This window comes from Schistocerca serialis, chromosome 2 (genome assembly GCF_023864345.2).
Source record: "Schistocerca serialis cubense isolate TAMUIC-IGC-003099 chromosome 2, iqSchSeri2.2, whole genome shotgun sequence".
Lineage (NCBI taxonomy): Eukaryota > Metazoa > Arthropoda > Insecta > Orthoptera > Acrididae > Schistocerca > Schistocerca serialis.
Window position 1 is genome coordinate 1,043,565,032 of NC_064639.1, and position 20,903 is coordinate 1,043,585,934.

Below are 20,903 nucleotides of genomic sequence, written 5' to 3' on the forward strand. Positions count from 1 at the left end.
AAATGGGCCGAGAAAAAAAATGTGTTGCATTACTTATTGAACTGCCCTCGTATTACATTGTTTACTGTGGGCGTAATTCTATGAAAAGTGAAGGCTTTGTTACATCTGTAACACTTCCTGTCCCTTTGTTTGGTGGCAAATTAACAAAGGTCGAAGCTCACACCATTGAACCTTCACTGTGTATTGATCATATTCAGGTCTATCAGTTTTTTATATTCCTGTTAATACTTCAAAGTATTAACAGATGTAACGATGGAATAACCCTAGGGTAACCGTGTGATAGGCAATTTGAGCAATGTGACCTATAGCCTTTGGGGTCCGCTGCTCATAGTCTTGCGGTCGCGTTCTTGCTTCTTGAGCATGGGGTCCCAGGTTTGATTCCTGGTGGGGTCAGGGATTTACACCTGTCTCAAGATGATTGGGTGTTTGTGCTGTCCTCATCATTTCTTCATCATTCATGAAAGTCATGAGATTGGACTGAGCAAAGGTTGGGAATTTGTACGGGTCCGATAACCGCACAGTTGAGTGCCCCACAAACCAAACATAATTATAGCCTTTGGGTGTTATCTCCCAATGCTCTCTTTATGTACACTTTCAATGTACACAGTCTAACTGTGTACTGTTCACAGATATTTTCAGCAATGCTACCTACCTTCTGCTGGTGATGTTGTTGATTTTCAGTAATGCTTGTAACTATCGATGTGCTCACTGCTTGTTGAAGCTGCCTCAGGACCATCTTTCACTGGGGCAAATTTATTCGCCTTGATGAGCAGCTGTTGTTCCTCCCCATGTTGCTGTTTCGTAGGTGGTTTCATGTCACACATCTCTCGGTTGTCAGCTAAGTTGACCTCACCGGTGGATTCATCCGTATTGTTTTTGTCAGTGCTCAGGAGCTGAAGAGCACTATAAATGGTGCTACTGACAAATCATTCAGAGTGGTTGCCTCCTCTGACTGCACCCTACTGTTCACTATATATCTTGCACTTGTAACATGATGCACACATGGAAAAACAGCTAACGCATCGTTAAGTTGTCACCAGGAAACGAAAAAAATATATCTGAATAAGTTAAAATCCGAAGAGCAAATATGAGTGCAACCTCTGCAGAATTGTTGTTATGAGATAACACTCTGCCTGCAAAGTTCAGCTTGTCGTTGTCCACACTCTACTTCCAAAGTTCAGCTAGCCCCTGCCCACTCTCTGCTCAAAGTTTGGCTAGTCCCTCCCAACCTCCTGCCTCCAAAGTACAGCTAGTACCTGTCCAACCTGCACCTGTTGTTGTTGTGGTCTTCAGTCCTGAGACTGGTTTGATGCAGCTCTCCATGCTACTCTATCCTGTGCAAGGTTCTTCGTCTCCCAGTACCTACTGTAATCTACATCCTTCTGAATCTGTTTAGTGTATTCATCTCTTAGTCTCCCTCTGCGATTTTTACCCTCCACGCTGCCCTCCAATGATAAATTTGTGATCCCTTGATGCCTCACAGTATGCCCTACCAACTGATTCCTTCTTCTAGTCAAGTTGTGCCACAAATTTCTCTTCTCTCCAATTCTATTCAGTACCTCCTCAATAGTTATGTGATCTACCCATCTAATCTTCAGCATTCTTCTGTAGCACCACATTTCGAAAGCTTCTATTCTCTTCTTGTCGAAACTATTTATCATCCATGTTTCACTTCCATACATGGCTACACTCCATACAAACACTTTCAGAAATGACTTCTTGACACTTAAATCTATACCTGCTTAAAATACTATGCTATACTTAAATCTATACCTATAAAACAAAGATGCTGTGACTTACCAAACAAGAAAGCGCTGGTGGACAGACACAATAAAAAACACACACACACAAATTTCAAGCATTCGCAACCGAAGGTTGCTTCATCAGGAAAGAGGTAAGGAGAGGGAAAGACGAAAGGATGTGGGTTTTACGGGAGAGGGTAAGGAGTCATTCCAATCCTGGGAGCGGAAAGACTTACCTTAGGGGGGAAAAAAGGACAGGTATACACTCGCGCACACGCACATGCGCGCACACACACACACACACACACACACACACACACACACACACACACACACACACACACAGACACAGACACAGACACAGGCAGACATATGTAAATGCCCTTTCTCGTTTGATAAGTCACAGAATCTTTGTTTTTTATATATATTTTTCCCACGTGGAATGTTTCCCTCTATTATATATGCTATACTTAAATCTATACCTGCACCTAAGTTCATGTAATTCTTACCCAAATCCTGCCCCCCAAAGTTCTGCTAGTTGCTGTCCATTCCCTGTCCATTTATAAAGACTCTACATCCTCAATTGTATTCGTGCTTATAATGTTCTCTAATAGCCTTTTTTTATTTGTGCCTGGTCACACTTGTTAAGTTGCCTGTATTGCTGGAATGTTGGCTGTCTGTCATAAAGTATAATTTCAGACTCACTACCGAAAACAGTAATAACGCTTTAAACACTGTTTTAAAGTAAACTGAATACTCTCACTAATGTTAACTGCTTTTCTACCTGTCCGAATATTAATTCGTTTATCTTACTTCTTCCAGAGCATTTAGGGTGCAAAGTACCGTGTCACCGTATCCAGAAACAAAGTATACATTTCACTTCATTATTACCTGTAATTATTATTGTGATGATTAATGTTTCCAATACCAACTCACCTTGTGAATGTTTCTACTGAAAATCCGAATTCTGTTTGCTAATTTGTGAAGGGACAAATTTTGAAAGTACATTTACTCAACTTAGAGGAAATGATGAATTTAAGTTCCAGAGATGAAATTACAGTTTCCTATACCAGAATGAAACTGAGAAGTTCATAAATGACTTCCTTTTCAAATATTACTTTACGAACTTTGCAAAGACAAAATGAAGTTAGTACTTGTCAGGAGACTTTAGTCTTGAGATTTTTGCTAAATGAATTTAAACAAATGAACTTTAATAAAGTGCTCTAAAAGTGTAATCCATCAAAGTTGTGTGTCCCGACTAATTTCAGTGGCATTCATTGTTGTTAATTTTTGACCCAGTTAATGGTTATTTTAAGATGGAATTTAGGCAAATTAATGCTAGGTACTTGAAATAAGATGGTAAGCTTGTAATAATTAACTGTCAAAATATTGAACAAACAGCACTTTTTATTACAGATTTTATTAACACACTTGTAACTAGAATGAGATTTTCACTCTGCAGCGGAGTGTGTGTTGACATGAAACTTCCTGGCAGATTAAAACTGTGTGCCGAACCGAGATTCGAACTCGGGACCTTTGCCTTTCACGGGCAAGTGCCTTACCAACTGAGCTACCCAAGCACGACTCACACCCTGTCACGAGGTACTGGCAGAAGTAAGGCTGTGAGGACGGGGCGTGAGTCATGCTTGGGTAGCTCAGGTGGTAAAGCACTTGCCCGCGAAAGGCATGGGTCCCGAGTTCGAGTCTTGGTCTGGCACATAGTTTTAAACTGCCAGAAAGTTTCACACTTGTAACTTCCTGTACATGAATAAGGAAATAAAAATTGTCTGTGGCTTCCTCGTCAGAAGCAGTTCATTTGAGCATGTGGTGCAAATAATATTTTAGCAGATTCTTTACGTCTCTTATTAATTAGAGAGACAAAAAATGCCATGATGGCTGCTTTTGATAGGCATTCATGAAGTAAGATAGCATTATCCTTGCCTCGTGATATTTTGGCCAGGAAAAGCCTTGCATCCATGACTATAATTGATGTGAGATGACTTATTATTGCACAAGTGCTAATTATTGCCTTTGCCCTTGAATTGTACCATTGTTAACACCAAATATTTAATATCTTCATAAGTGCACCAATATATGCCCTCACTCAACCACTGCCCAAGGGCTCCTTCCCAGGGTTCACTTTGTCTGTGGTCTACTTTGTTCCACATTAAAGTCATTCAAAAAACTGAAATGGCAAGTCACACCTGTCAAACCCATCTTGATGCTGTCCAATGGGGGGGCCTGCTACACATTTTCCCTTGTAGAAAAGGCATTCACAAAACAGAACAATAAGGGAAAGCTTGACCATCCACAGGCCTAGTGGCTTTGTGTCTTTGGCAGAATATTATCCATTTTGAAATAATAAAATATAGTATCCACAGGAAGAGCTCAGACTTTACAAATACAATTTTTTTAAATCATTAAGTATATTACACTGAAATCAAAGGGCAGTTACTAATAACAGTTTACTTTTACTATGGTTTGATAACATTTCCTTCCCACCATCAACATTAAATAATCATTACTAAATCATTTCAAATATTAACAACACACTACATGAATCTAAAATTAATACTGTTCCATTACACACTAGCTGCCTTCAGAGTTCAGCTAGTCCCAGTCCACCCCCTGCCCCCACAGTTTAGCTAGTCCCCATCCACCCCCTGGCTCCAAAGTTCAGCTAGGCCTTGCACATTTCCTCTATTTGTTTATGTAAGCATGCATTAGTTTTGTAGAATGACTGACAGTAACAAATATTCATTGTCTTTGTATTATTGTTTGTTCTCAGAAACAAAATGGCCTTCAAAGGCCATTAGATCATAGCAGAAAAAGCAATAATTACCCACAGTTTGATTTTACTTTTAACTTTTTCAGTGCAGATGAATAAACTGCATTTTTGAGGGCGGGGTAATGACAATGTTTGACAGTCTTGTAAAGCCTTCATTGGGAAGTGCCATATAGAAATCCACTTAAAGCAAGTCTTATTTTTCCACAGTTTTGTATATCAATGATTCTCATGTATTCACTTTGAAGGAGAGCTTGGGAAATGTACCATATGCTATCTATGAAAATGTGAATCTGATGATTTTGTAGATTATCTTATTGTTGTTATTTTTGCGAGGCAAAGATTTATAGCTTATAAAAATAGTTGAAAAATTATGGTTGCACACAGTTAGTAAATTTATCATATGGTTGTATGATAAATTTATTAAAACAACTATGTGCAACCATAATTTTTCAGTCAGTAACAGACAACCTGCCAGTGTATTGTGTGAGCACTCATAACTCCTGGTTGTATAAAAAATTGACTTATACAGCTGTGTGCAACCATGATTTTTCAACAGTCTTAGTTGTGTTTCTGTCATGTGTTGTAACCTTACACATATGGCTTCTAGTATATAACAGGTCTAAGTCAGTCATAAGGAGACAATTCCTGCTATAAGAGTTATAGAGCAATAGTCTTAGGTATGAAGTGCTAAGTGGGGAACCAGGTGCTTAGATTAACAGTTCATTCTAAATATCTTGGTAAAAATGACCAGCAGTACAGTCACAGATCTCTTCTCTACTGATGTTTGATCTTCGCTTTTCCTATTTTGTAGACTAGAATAAGAGACTCAGTCCTTAACATCTAGATTTGATTCATGCATCACTTTTCTGGATGCTTTACTGTACTTTTGAGAGACTTACAGTTTCACATGAAATTTTTATAGTGCCGTGACTTGGCTTTTATCAGATATAGCGTGTGATAAAGGTCAAATTTACATAAATAATTAAAAATAGTTAAAAATAATGTTCAAGTACCAACTGCAGTTTGAATTTGAGATCTTCCACATTATATTATGATATCTTAACTACTTGGTGTGCTTAGTATACCTTTTAATATGTGCTGCTATTAATGTCGTGGTGACTAAACTTTATCTTCTTATGCCAGTCTAATTATGAATGTCTGTGAAGCAAATTTTCCTTATGGTATTTGTTATAAACATTAGTTTCAATCAGAAGTGTTCACAACTCGTATTTGTAAATAATAAAATTATACCATATTTCCTTGTAAGGTAGAGTTATATTTACCAATGCTCATTTGAGTGCAGCTTCATCTACAAAGCCCACATAAAAACTTTACATATCTTATACTCTAATAGTGTCATTGCAGTGTCAGCAGATGAGCAGTTTGTGTTGTAATCCTTTTTCGTGTCTTATTTTCTGAACAGCAATATATATATTTTTTTAAATTAAAACCTGTAACAATACATATATTAGATAAATACTAGCAAATATTAATGCAAATAAGCCTTATGCTATCTTGCCTTACATTATGAGCAAGTCCACTCCAACCTCTCTAAAACTTTATAACTCTTTTTAATACTATTTAAGTTATGTACAACTAAAATTTTTACCTTTAAAAAGTATGTGTAGCAGATTTTGCTAGTCTTGAGTGAGTGAGTGAGTGTGTGTGTGTGTGTGTGTGTGTGTGTGTGTGTGTGTGTGTGTTTTGTGCTATTAACATAAGGTATGTGATTTTACTGCAGGTTGCTGCACAAAGCCATGGAACAGTGAACACTCCTCCATCATTCAAAAACTGCATTCAGTTGGCAGCATGCAGTGCAAATCAGATATTGCCAATGAATCCAGATCTGCCAGCTGATGTCTTCACATCTTGCCTCACAACTCCTATTAAAATTGCTCTTCGATGGTTTGTAAAAGAAAATTCCTAATTTTTTGTCTCTTGTGTATGACAGAGTGTGTACAAGATTGCACTGTCTGCATTAGATAATAGGTTAGATAGCCTTCATGTTTGACAACTAAATATGAATGATGATAATTTGAAAACTGATAATTCCTTAACATTTTGTTTTGTCACTGATGTGTAGCACAAAAAGAAAAACCTCTGCTGATAAAGGTACATCTGTCTTGACATGGGTGATGCAGAGGCTCTCAATCATTTGTTCTTGCATTTCCTTTTGAACTTATGGAAAGCCATCCACACCACTCCTCTTCATCACAAGCTTTTATCAACTTTGTAATGTAAGGAATAAAGGTAAAAACTCACTGAATAGTTGAGGTGTTCAATCATTGGCTTCCACATAAAGATTGTTTCTAGCTTTTGGATGTTTTTGCATTCCAAGATTGAATAATACATTGTTAACATTGGTTGAGCGATACAAATTTCTGAGTCTTTCATTTGATCACAAGTTTATACAGCTTTCACACATATGTCAACTGAAAACCAACTGTATCATAAAACTTAACATTCTCTAATTCTTCGGGGACACCAGCTGGAGGGCTGATAGCAGTGATCTTCTTCAATCTTGTGCTAATCACCGTAGTGCTGAGACTTTGGTGGCTGGGAGTGTTACACTTGTGCTATCAACAACTTTCTCTCAGTAGCTGGCTTCTCATCACTGCAGTTTTAATGTTGACACTGAACCTCTTTTCAAGCTCAAAGCTTGTTGATATTTTATAACAGCAGGAGTCAAAATCTTGTAATAAATAAAGACCTTTCCGGTCGGTATCTTGTTTGGTGTCTGGTTCAGTTGAGTGCAGGCAGGTCAGTGTGTTGGTCAGGATGTGGCATTGCATTGGATCGACATCAATTCTGAGAGCAGAACGGCGCCAAAGACTGAGCAGCAGCTGGCATTGAGCCCAGAGTGAGAGTGGTTGTTGCTGGCTAGTCATTGTGCTGCATCTTAAGTAATCCATGAGAATGAGTTCCGTGCATGTCATGAGGCATGTGAACAAACTCTAGAGCCACATTTGCAGCACCGTGGTCAGCTGCACACACTGCTGGTGGGCTTTACTGGTACGACACATGGCGCCCGCTGGAGTCTGGTGTGTGCACAGAGTGATGTTTGTGTTGCTGTTGCCCTCCAGCATGTACACAGTGGGATTTGATGCTGTTGACATCCGGTGTGTACAACCAGAGTTGGGATTGCCATGCGTAACTGGTTTCACCGGAAGATACCGAGGACACGGCAACCCACTGGCCGCATGTGCATTCCATGGTGGTGTGTTGCCAGGCAAGTGGCCAGATACCACAAGAGGCAACTTCTCCTCGAATCAGGAAAGGATGAAAAGTGTCCCAGTAGTTACAAGAGTGTTGTCTGAATGAACTATGTAGCAAAGACTTTGGAGCAAATGGTGTATTGTCATGTGATCTGGGTATTAGAGACCGTGCAGCTCGTAGCTGCTCTCAGTGTGGATTCATGAGATTTTAGTCTCCTGTCGACAACCTGACCCTACTAGAGGCAGCTATCCATCAAGCTTTTCTATGTTGGCAGCATTGTATATGAATATTTTTTATATCAGCAAGGTGTGTGGTACTACTTGGAGGCACAGCATTCTAGGACACTCTCAACAGTGGGGCTTTCATGGCCACCTACCCACATTTATTTGGCCCTTGTAAAAATACTTTTTTTAGGTACTGAGTTGGTGAATGCTGTCAAATAGTTTTGAGCTGGAGAATGGTGTTCTGCATGGAAGTGTTTGAAGTGATACCTTCTTTGCCTTAGCCATAAACAGCCTAATGTCTATGGCAAAGAGTCCTGTGCAGTGTTCCTCATTGGTGGATGATTTCACGGTTTTCTTGTTTACTTCAATTCTACAACAGGGACTCATCAATTACAGCTAACAGTGATGAGGTTGAATGAGTGGGTTGCAAAGATGAGTTTTACATTTTCTGCAGTTAGGTGTGTTGTGATAATTTTAATCATTCTCATATTTTTAGTTTACCTCGTTTGCTTATAAGGGTCACCATTTTATGTTCTGAAGGCTTAGTGAGATTACTGGACCACCTTTTTGATTCAAAACGGTGATGGTTACCACATCTAAATGACCCAAAAGCAAGAACCCAGAAAGCACTTCATATCTTAAAGTGCCTTAGCCACAGGCCGTAGGCAGCAGACAGGGCACACCTGTTCCTGCTTTATAGGGCTTCCCTGTAATCATTGCTAGACTCTGTGTGCACGGTATACAGATCTGTGAGTCGTTTCATCTGAAAGTCATTGACGTTAGCCATCAAAGGGGACTCAGACTACCCAGGGCTGCTAACAGGACCAACTCCATAACCAGTCTCAGTACTGACATGGGAGACCACCGCTCACCATCAGGCGGCAACTCCTGATGGTGGTCTACACTGTCATATAATACAGTTGCTCATCCAGCTATGGAACATCTTCTGTTCAAATTTTCCATGAGCAACCAAGACCATTTGGGGTCTATGTGAAGCATGAGCTGGAGACACTTGGTGCAGGCCAAATACAAACCAGAATCCAGGGTTGGACCAATTTAACCCTACTTACTACAGAGGTCCAGATTAATTTTAGATTTAGTGTAATACAGAAGAGGAGTCATTCCTGCCCCTCCTTTAAAATAGTATTTTATGACATTTTAAATGAGCACCACCACTATGTAGCCGTATTTGTGGATGAGTTTAATCAGAGTGACTCCCTTGGATATGTTGTCACAGAATGGTGTGTGTTTGTCACAGGGTGGTGGGTGGTGTGTGTGCCACCTTTCCATCTGTGCACTCTTCCCTTTAATAAAGCAATACACACAAAACCAGCACAGTAGCCATCCCTTTGTGGAGGGATCATCAAGAACCTGCATGGTGGTAGTCTCCTGACCAAGCAGGGATCACATTGTTGCTGCCTGAGCTGAAAACTCCCCATGTACGCCAAGGAGTATGTGCTTGTCATGACTGGGGTATGGGGACACTGAGCAATGGATTACTGACCAGGTAGCCTTTGCTAAGGTTGGGTGGCACCCACGGGGAGAGCCCTTGTTCGGAGTGAGTGGCACCATGGCAGATCAGCTGCAAATGAAGCAGGTGAAGTTATCTCCTGCTGGTGGCCTTACGGCCCCTGCTGCCTCTATTGAAGGATAGTCCTCTTTCAATGCAGGAAGATATGACCCTAAAATGTTCCCTTCCTTCGCTATGGTATGGGAGGAACTGAGGGCTTAGCAGAAAGCAGAGCAATACTCCCCACAATACAGTATAACTCCCCTTTTATGTTCCCTGAATGAACATTTCCTATGTTTACAATGTTAATTTTCACTCTATTTTGTGTTAACATATAATTTTCCCATGATTTACACATTACAAAAAAGTTTTTATTGAGAAATAATGATACTGGCATAATGTTGGTCATGCAGTAGTGTTTACAAATATTATGTGGTTAAGTTTTTTGACACCAGGGTGCTATTTTCAGTAAATGTGTAAAAGCTGTAACATTTTTTTGAAGTCCCTTGAAAAGTGTAAAAGCGGGATTTCACTGTACTTGGTTTGTACAAGGGCTGATGGTGATCCATTCTTGTCCGCAAAGCTCTTGTTCTTTTTGCAGGACGTAGATGACAAGATTGGGGAAGTGGCAGCCATCTCTAAAATGAAATGTAATATACGCATGTTGTTGGGCCGATATTTACATATATAAATTTTTGTGAGAGCCAAGATCATTTGATTTTAAGACCTTTATCCCAGTTACTAGTTTTGACAGAGTCCTGCTGTCAGCTTCAGTTTGGCATTACACTATATGAAAAGAAAATAGGTAATTAGTAATCTGCACAAGATAAAACAATCATTTTTTGGGATGATCCAAATTTTACAAAAACTTTTACTTACCTTTGCGTGTATGTTCACGTACGTGTCATTGACATTTTGAGAACAAAGTGTAAATGCATTGAGAAACTCCACACGGTTTGTCATTTATAAAACAGAATGCTCCGAGATGGGTTGTCAAATCAATAAAAGGTAGAAGTACAACATCCATAGTGCCAATAGAGTTAAAACTACATGCTATTTTGACAATCTCACTTGGACTAAATTGAGACGCCGCAGAGCCCTTGTTGATTGTTGTGTAAACATCAGGCAGCACCATCTTATTAACCAGTGATATATTGAAATATTTTGAAATTAATCTCATGAAAATTTTTACACAACTTAAAAAAAGCATGTTACAGTGCTCAATATACCACGACAGCTGATGAGCTCGCCCACTACATGTCGACCTTTTTATTTATACCCTATACGTACCATTCACTAATCTATCCAAGCTTGGTCATCCTCCTCACTCCCCCTTCCCTCTCGCAATCATTGAAATCCTCTAAGGAGATGAAAGACAGGAAAAAGTCATCCAAAAGGGAGGACATTTGATGTCACCCATGCCACCAGATCTCACCTGTTCCACTCCAGTAGCTGAGGTGGAGATTCCAGCAACTCCTGAGACCCCAGGTCGCACTATACAAAGGAACCCAGAACCTATGTATATTGATGCCATAACCCCTCAACCAGTGGTAGCAGGTGACCCTAAGGCATAACTTGCTGCCTTGGTCCCTTGTACATTGACAACATTATCCTCCTCTGGCACTGTAATGGCTTTTTCCACTACTTGGCAGAGCTACAACATCTTTTAAGCACTTCACTTGCCTTCTGCATTGCCATTCAGGAGGCTTGGTTTCCAGCAACACAGAACCAAGCCATTCATGTAGACCTGGGATATTATAAGAATTGTACCATCTGTGACAGGGTATCAGGCAGAGTTTGCACACATGTTCTAGACACCACCATGTAGTGAACTTGTGCCTCTTAATACATGTTTGGAGGCTGTGGCTGTTCAGGTAAGGGCATTTCAGGATATTACCATCTGCAGTGTTTGCTTCTCTTCTGATTGTGAAGTGTCTCAGGAAATACTGTTTGCATTGGTTTCTCAACAGCCCCTACCTTTCCTAATCTTTGGCGATTTCAACATCCATAACTCTTTGTGGGGTGAAACCATTGGCTGCAGTAAAGACCTCAAAAATGTACTGGGACAACTTAACCTTTGCCTCCTGAATACTGGTATCACCACACGTTTCAGTGTGGCACATGGAACTTTCTCAGCCATTGATATTTCCATTTGCAGTCTGTCCACTGGAGAGTCCACGATGATCTGTTTGGTAGTGACCACTTCCTGATCTTCCTGTCACCCCTACAGTTTCACTCCCCAGACACTTGCCCAGATGGGCTCTCAACAGTGCCGAATGGGATGCTTTTGCCTCTGCTGTTGACCTTGGCTGCCTGCCATATGGAGATATCTATGAGGCAATCCAGAGTACGACTATAGCCATTCTTTCGCCAGCTGATTTAGTGATCCCCTGTGCCTTGGGCCCACCCCAATGGAAGACAGTACTTTGGTGGTCCTTGGAAATCACAGAGGCCGTTCGAGATTAAAGGTGGGATCTCCAACGCCATAAGCAGCACCCATCGTTGGAGCACCTTATTGCCTTTAAGCGGTTCCATCTGCCATCTAATAAACTGATGGAAGTGAGAATTCTGGGAACGGTATGTTTCAACCATTGGACCACGTACCTCTCCTTTGCAGGTTTGGGCTAAGACAGGCATCTCTATGGATACCAGAAAAAAGCAGGCGTACCTGGTGTTACCTCAAATGGCACTCTCTACACTGACCCAGATACGGTTGTCAAACATTTTGCTCTGCACTATGCTCAAACCTCAGTGTCTGAGAATTATCAAGCACCCTGTCGTGTCCTAAAACAGCAGTTGGAGCAAAAGCTGTTCCCTTTTACTGTATGCCACCTGGTGCCATATAATGCTCCATTCAGTGTGTGGGAAATCTTCAGGGTCCTAGCCCACTGCCCTGATACAGCCTGTGGGCCAGACCGCATCAAAAACCAAATGATCAAGCTCCTACAGATGGATTGTCAGCATTGTATCCGTGCCATCTTCAACTGCATCTGGAGCGAGAGTGAGTCCCCATCACACTGGTGAGAAAGCATCATTGTCCCAGTACTGAAACCGGGCAATCACCCTTTAGAGATGGACAGTTACTGCCCAATAAGTCTCACCAATATTCCCTGTAAGTTGCTTGAATGCACGGTTAGCCAGCGGCTGTGTTGGCTCCTTGAGTCTTGGGAACTTCTGGCTCCATCTCTGGGTGGTTTTCACCAAGGCCGTTCCACTACTGATAATCTGGTTTACCTGGAGTCTGCCATCCGAACAGTTTTTGCCTGACATTGACACCTTATAGCCCTTTTTTTTTTGAACTGCAAAAGGTCTATGACACGACATGGTGATACCACTTCCTTGCTACCTTACACAAGTGGGGTCTCTGGGGCTTGCTTGTGATTTTCATCCAGAACTTCCTGTCACACCATATGTTCCGGGTTCAAGTTGGTGCTTGCCACAGTATCCCCATATCCAAGTGACTGGGGTCCCACAGGGTATTGTACTGAGTGTTCCACTCTTTCTAGTAGCCATCAATAGTCTAGCAGCAGCTGTGGGATCCTCACTATCATCCATCTTGTTTGGTGATGACTTTTTCCTGTATTATTGCTCCTCTAGTGTGGGTGTCACTGTTCATTGACTGCAAGGCGCTGTACGAAATGTGCAGGCAAGTGGGTTATGTCATGCACTTCTGTTGATGTCGTACCATTCACCCACAACCAGAACTTTACATCTACAACCAACTACTCAATGTGGTGGAGGATTATCACTTTTTAGGACTGGTCTTCAGTTATTGGTTGATGCAGATTCCCCACTTTCGCCAGCTTCAGGGAAAGTTCTGCTGCACTGTAATACATTTTACTGCCTGAGTAACACCAGCTGGGGTACAGATCGCACTACCCTTCTGCAACTGTACAAAGCCCTGATACAATCCCACCTTGATTATGGGGTCTGGCATACAGTTTGGCATCGCCCTCAGCATTGTGGATACTGGATCCGACACACCACTGTGAGGTTTGACTTGCGACAGGAGCTCCATTGTGGATCAGGTGCCAGCAACAGCTTGTCAGTTGTGCTACCCACATTCACAGCTCCCCAAAGCATCCAAATTACTGTCCCCCCTTTCCAAACATGGTAATCCGTCTCCCACAACAGAGGTCCCGATCAGGAATTATGATGGCAATCTACAACTTGTTTCTCCTCTCTGAACTTCAGTTGTTTCCTGTTTCACCTCTCCTCTGGACCCACTTCTGTACATCTCCCATGGTACATCCCTCAGCCACAGCTTCATGCTGACCTATTACGAGGTCCAAAAGACTCGGTTTGTCCAGATGCCCTCTGCCGCCAGTTTTTCTCCATCCATGGTGCATCCTGGAATTCAAAAGTAGTCTACACTGGTGGCTTGATGGTTTCTGGCCAGTAGGTTTTGCGTATACTCATGCGGAACATACTGAACTGCTCTCCTTGCCGGCTGGCTGTAGTGTTTTCACTGTGAAGTTGGTAGCCATCTCTCGTGGCCTTGAGCATATCTGGTTCCTACACTGGTGGGTACTTTTCCATCTGCAGCAACTCCTTGCGAGCAGTTTAAAAGCTGTAGACCAGTGCTACCCTCACCATCCCTTGGTCATTGCTATCCATTCTGACCTTTGTATGGACCCCAGGCCACGTCGTGATCCCAAGAAACGAACTCACTGATAGCCTTTTGAGACCAGTATTTCAGAAACAGATGTCTGATCGGTATTACGCTTCAAGGTTTAGGTGCATGGAATATGGAATAGCTCACTCTGACTTCACCAAACAAATGACGGGTGATAAAGGAGACTGCAGACCTGTGGAGGTCCTCACTGCAGGCCTCTTGCAAGGACTCTACTGTCCTTATCCGGCTTCTCATCGGTCATAGTTGGATGACTCGTGGTCTTCTTCTCTGTAGCAAGGACCCATCCCACTGTTATTGTGGTTCCCGTTTGACGGTGGTCCACATTTTGCTAAACAGTCCCAACCTACCTGCCCTGTGGCAGATTCTTAATCTCCCTGACATGGTGTTAAGAGACTATGCTCCAGCAACTGACTTAGTTTTATGTTTTATTCGTGAAGTGGGCTTTCACCACTCTCTTTAAGGGAGGGCCCCTTGACCTTATCGGCCCATTGGGGGGTTGACAGAACACTCTGTTGCCTCCTTTGCCCAGACCAGGCTGCAGCTGTCTGTGCTTGGTGGTCCAGCATGATTCTCACTCTGAGTAGAATTTCTCTGGTAAGTGGCAGAGGCTGAGGGGATGTATTTCCCCTTATTGCACTCTGCTTTCGGGTTACTCCCTAGATGAAGCACCTTGCTTGCCTTACTTCCCTTGTCTATCTCTCTTCTTTTTGTGCATTACCTCAACTTCACTGATATTGGTAGACCTTTGGGTTTTCTTCCCCTGGATTTTGCATGGTAGGCTATCTCTGATCTACAGTCATATAGACACATCTGTTCGAGGAAAAGGGGACTGATGACCTAATAGTTTGGTCCCTTTATCCAACCAACCAATCTGTGGCACATAACATCTTGCTCTGACAGGAGGACCCTACATTGTGTGGTGCTTGTGGCATGCAGATCACAGTGGGCCACATTTTTGTTGACTATGTTTAATATTCAGACAAGAGGACAGCAGCTAATTTACTACAGATTTGCCCTTATTTTAACTGACAGTCGTATGAATGTGGTTCAGCATTGAAGGTTCTGTGAAATACCCAAATTGTTCCCTAAAATTTTGGGGAGAAGTTTTTAATGTGTTGTCTGGGTGGGTGGTTCATCCATGTTTGTTCCAAGTAATGAGCCAGAAACATATCCCTGTGTAATTATTTTATATTTCCTCTTGTATTACTTATGCTCTGATTTTTATGCTATCTTAGCAGTTGTGAGATAGTGTGATTGTGCAGGTGACTGTGGATGGGATTTAGAGAGATGGAGTGCAGTTTTGTGTCAAATTGCCTCTTGCTTCTTTTCTAACATTTTTGATACTTTAACCACATATGTTTCCATTACTTTTTGTAACCTCACCATTGGGAACTCCTAGAACACACACACATACACACACACACACACACACACACACACACACACACACACACACAGTTTTGAAGATAAGATATGTGAAGGCAGGGTTATTGAGTATTTACGTTTAAAAGGTTGTGGTGAAGAGATGACTTGCATCCAGAGAGAGTTATTTTTAAGAATTGGGAGTCTGGGCATGATTAAAGTAACAAGCAGTTGTGGAAGCACTTGGGTTTCATATCATCACATCCTATCAGCCCATAAGTCTCTGTTGGGTTGGGATTGAGAGTAATTCTTGTGCATTTCTCTTTCCATTTTTTCCTGTTTTGAAAGCTTGTAAGTATCTCACATTGTGTGCGATTATTGTTTTGCTGTCATCTTTCATTCTTATAAATAGGCAGTTTTTGTCTTTATTTGCTCAAAATTTTGTGGGCATGAATAAAATAGACTAAGGTTTGTATTTCCTAGAAAATTGTTTTTATTTAACTTGGCTTTTGTGGTCTTATTTGGATTCATCAATAGTAAATTGGATAGAGAATGGAGAAATACATGCACAGAAGAAGGGTAAAATGAAGACTGAAAAATTGGTATTGAAATTAAAAAATGAATTTTCACTATGCACACTGTTCCTAAATTCTACTTGCACACATGTAGAGTGCGTGGAAGATACTGGGTAGATAATGATTTGAATATGGTCCAGTGTCCACGGATGTACAATATTCAGTCTACAACAACTAAGAACTCCACTTTCTCCATGTCTGTTGGGTGAAAGAGCAATAGCTCTTTGCTTTAAGTGTGGTAGTTATTGCTTTTATAAAGAGATATCTAACATGGTAATAACACCCAGTGCTAAGGTGTACCTGCAACATATCCATGTGTTGTATTATGCTGTATATCTTCTTCCACTAAAGCTATTATCCCATTCCAGTCCAGTGACACCGGTTGATGTTTGGTGTTTTTATTGCATTAGGTTATTGTCTACAAACATAATAATTAGTAGAGTTGAAATAACTGATTGCCACTCTTTGAACCAGTAGACATTGTAGACTGGTCTCAGTAAAAGAAACTTAATGTTAAATGCAGCAATTGCTTCATGTTACTATGCATCATGTTACAAGTGGCTGTTGGTCCCCTTATTTTGAAGAAATGTTTTGAACTGCATCTCTCTGTGAAAGGTTGAAATGCGTTGAATGTATACCTGCACACAATAATGTGATTTACATTAATAATAATAATAATAATAATAATATGAAACATGAGCTGCCGTGATTCCTGCAGGATTAGTAGTATCAAGAAACTTAAATAATGTGAAGAATACCGTAGAAGTGTTTTGACATCTTTAACCACAAGCAGAAGGCATTCTACTACAGATGTACATCATAATTAGTCAGTTCATGCTTAAGGTTCTTAAAGTAATAGTAATAATAATAATAATAATAATAATAATAATCATACATGGATGATCTAAAACTACTTGCAGCAACAAATCAACAACTCAACCAATTACTAAAGATAACAGAAGTATTCAGCAATGATATAAATATGGCTTTTGGAACAGACAAATGTAAGAAAAATAGCATAGTCAAGAGAAAACACACTAAACAGGAAGATTACATATTGGATAACCACAGCGACTGCATAGAAGCGATGGAAAAAACAGATGCCTATAAATATCTAGGATACAGACAAAAAATAGGAATAGATAATACAAATATTAAAGAAGAACTAAAAGAAAAAATAGACAAAGACTAACAAAAATGCTGAAAACAGAATTGACAGCAAGAAACAAGACAAAAGCTATAAATACTTATGCTATACCAATATTGACCTACTCATTTGGAGTAGTGAAATGGAGTAACACAGACCTAGAAGCACTCAATACACTTACACGATCACAATGCCACAAACATAGAATACATCGCATACATTCAGTAACTGAAAGATTCACATTAAGCAGAAAGGAAGGAGGAAGGGGATTTATCAACATAAAAAACGTACATTATGGACAGGTAGACAATTTAAGAAAATTCTTTCTAGAATGAGCAGAAACTAGCAAAATACACAAAGCAATCACTCATATAAATACATCGGCTACACCACTGCAATTTCATAACCACTTCTACAACCCTTTAGATCACATAACAACAGATATGAAGAAAGTAAATTGGAAGAAGAAAACACTACATGACAAGCACCCGTATCATCTAACACAGCCACACATCGATCAAGACGCATCCAACACATGGCTAAGAAAAGGCAATATATACAGTGAGAGGGAAGGATTCATGATTGCAATAAAGGATCAAACAATAAACACCAGATATTACAGCAAGCATATTATTAAAGATCCCAATACCACAACAGATAAATGCAGACTTTGCAAACAACCAATAGAAGCAGATCACATCACAAGTGGATGTAAAATACTAGCAAATCCAGAATACACCAGAAGACATGACAATGTAGCAAAAATAATACATTAACAACTTGCCATACAACATAAACTAATAAAACAACACATTCCCACATACAAGTATGCACCACAAAATGTACTGGAGAATGATGAATACAAATTATACTGGAACCAGAACCATTATAACAGATAAAACACCACCACATAACAAACCTGACATCATACTCACCAATAAAAAGAAGAAATAATCACAGCTAATCGAAATATCCATACCCAATACAACAAATATACAAAAGAAAACAGGAGAAAAAATTGAAAAATACATCCTACTGGCTGAGGAAGTCAAGGACATGTGGCATCAGGATAAAGTTAACATTATACAAATTATACTATCAACTACAGGAGTCATACCACACAATATCCACCAGTACATCAATGCAATACAGTTACATCCAAACTTATATATACAACTACAGAAATCCGTAATTATTGATACATGTTCAGTTACCCGAAAGTTCCTAAATGCAATATAACATATACCGTACAGTTAAAAGGAAGTCACGCTTGATCAAGGTCCGCGTCACATTCCATTTTTGACCAGACATAACGTCTGAGAAAAGAAAGAAAGAATAATAATAATAATTTCTTTTCATTTATTAAGTGTGGAAAAAGTTGTGTATTGACAGTAACATCATAGATGTTTCATTTCTGTTTCAGGTTTGTCATACAAAACTCTTCTAAATTAGTGTCAAAACTTTCCTTGGATATAATTGACAAGTGAGTAGCTCATGGTTTGTCATTTTTGCTGATAAAATGTTTTTCCCTGGTAGTAATCACAAAAAATCTTTAGAATTCCAGGCCAGCTGAATGATCGCAGAACCATGCTTGGAGAGTTAAACTGGATCTTCACAGCTATTACTGACACAATTGCATGGAATACATTACCACGAGGTGATGTTTGGCTTTTATTTCCACATTTATTTTATTTCCACTTCTTTTTGTTATTATTATTATTTATTATTATTATTGGCTTCATAATCAGCCATACATAGTTTATACATATTAAAAATAATTTAAGGAGTAAAAGTAACAACTCACCAAATCATAAAGGCATGGCATTGTCAAAAGGGGCATAATCAAGACTGAAAACTTCACTAGGTTTAGGATGATTCCTTTTTTGAGCTATGAGTTGTTACCTGTACTCCTTGCATTATTTAAGTTCCACCAGGACTTTCCATCCATACATATTAACAAAAGCCCACCCCTGCGCGTGCGCACTCAAACGCGCGCGCGCACACACACACACACACACACACACACACACACACACACACACAAGCAACACTACTTCTGTTATAGAAGTTAATTATATATTTAGTGTTCAATAACATGGTTTATGAAAACCATATTGTGAAATAAAATACATCCATAGTTTATATATATTAACAATAATTTGAGGTGTAAAATGGTTGAAAAATAAGATACCAAAATCAGATGTATCTTTACTGTCTGGGTCAAAATCGATGTATTGCCATAAATTGGGAATGAAATTTCTTCTGGACACTGACTGGTACATGTTCTTGCTAAACAAATTTACATAATTAAGTTTAGGAGCGCCAGCCTCGCAGGCAGCCAAGACAAACAAAACTTCCAGTTTCACTTACTTCCAAACAAGTCACTTTGCCAGTAGATTTTCTTGTCGAAGCTGACCCCACAGTGGACAATACAGTTGAGCTAGAATCTTTTCACACTTTGAATTTACAACTCATAAAACAGTAAAACAACTAAAATGCAACTTGCACAAGGGTTTTTCAGGCAACTACCTATGAAAGACTTGGGTTTCAACCTAGCAGCCAGTGGAGTCAAAGAAGCTGAAGATTATGTTGTGGCCAACACCAGCAAGGAAATGATGCTTGATACTGCATCTAATGCTTGCTGTGGTCTTCTAGTAACTTACAAGGCCATCCCAACTGAAGGTCACACCTGAAAGAATAGCTTCACAGCTGCTCATCATCACATCCTCTTGGACTTTTGGCATTCGCTACCAGTACATATCGAGGCTTCTTCTTTGCAGATGGTCACAACAGTGTGGGTCCACTAGCTCAGATGGCACCCAATGTGGATCCAAGATCTCTGCTTGACATGGGTCTGTGGTGTATCCCATGGCCTCAACCCTTGGAATTCTGTGGCATCACCAATATCAACTTTGCCTCTGTCATCCTGCTCAATGGCCACCAATTTCTCCTCCAGTAACGAATTCTCCAGTTCCAGGGTAACCTACACAACTGACATTGAGTATTGTCTAGCAGTGTCTTTTCATAGCAATGTAGATGGACATAGATCCACTGTCTTCGAAGGTGACGACTTCTCTGCATCCCACGAACCCCACACCACCGAGGTTCACCTCCAGCAGTCACTAATGGGTTGCAGGGAGGGGGGAGAGGGAGTGGGGGAGTTTGATAGGATGTACTGGCACTGTCCAATGTTACCATGGAAACCAAGTAGGTGTCACAACATTACTATTGACCACTGTATTGGCACCAATCAGGGCACTGATCCTCATGTGTGTCCTTGGGCACGATCCTGTCAGACTCTAACTAATAAGTTTGCACAGGGGTGGTCTGTCTCCCTTCACTCTGTTTGTTGATGTTGACAGTGTAGTGTGTGGTGCGAGTGTGATTATCTGGACATGGTGATATTCTGGTGGATTGTGTTCGTAATAGATGGAACTTTGATATGGCTTGGGATGGAATTTGCTGGAATACGGACTTAAGGTAGCTTGCAGTGCTTCTGAATCGTAACTTCTACTCATATCTCTTTTTGTGAATAAATTGTTAGGAGAGCTTTGTATAAATAAGTTAATGCAGACTGTTCAGTATTTGTAAACATAAACTGGCAATCCTCACACCATATACAGCAGTGCTGTCAGTGTCCAGACATGTCTCACATGACATAGTTCAAGCGTCCAAATATCTAAGCAATAGAAATATATAAGTT

General features: G+C 40.3%; 1 protein-coding gene across 3 annotated transcripts in view; it reads left to right on the top strand.

Annotated features, from left to right (window-relative positions):
* The window catches only part of LOC126458470 (regulatory-associated protein of mTOR), a 336,732-nt gene that overhangs the window by 82,076 nt on the left and 233,753 nt on the right, over positions 1 to 20,903 (top strand). For all 3 annotated transcript variants that reach the window (XM_050095547.1, XM_050095548.1, XM_050095549.1), the window contains exons 5-7: positions 6,272 to 6,435; positions 18,624 to 18,683; positions 18,757 to 18,857. In XM_050095547.1, coding sequence (XP_049951504.1) covers positions 6,272 to 6,435; positions 18,624 to 18,683; positions 18,757 to 18,857 — 325 coding nt within the window. The remainder of the gene's footprint in view (positions 1 to 6,271; positions 6,436 to 18,623; positions 18,684 to 18,756; positions 18,858 to 20,903) is intronic.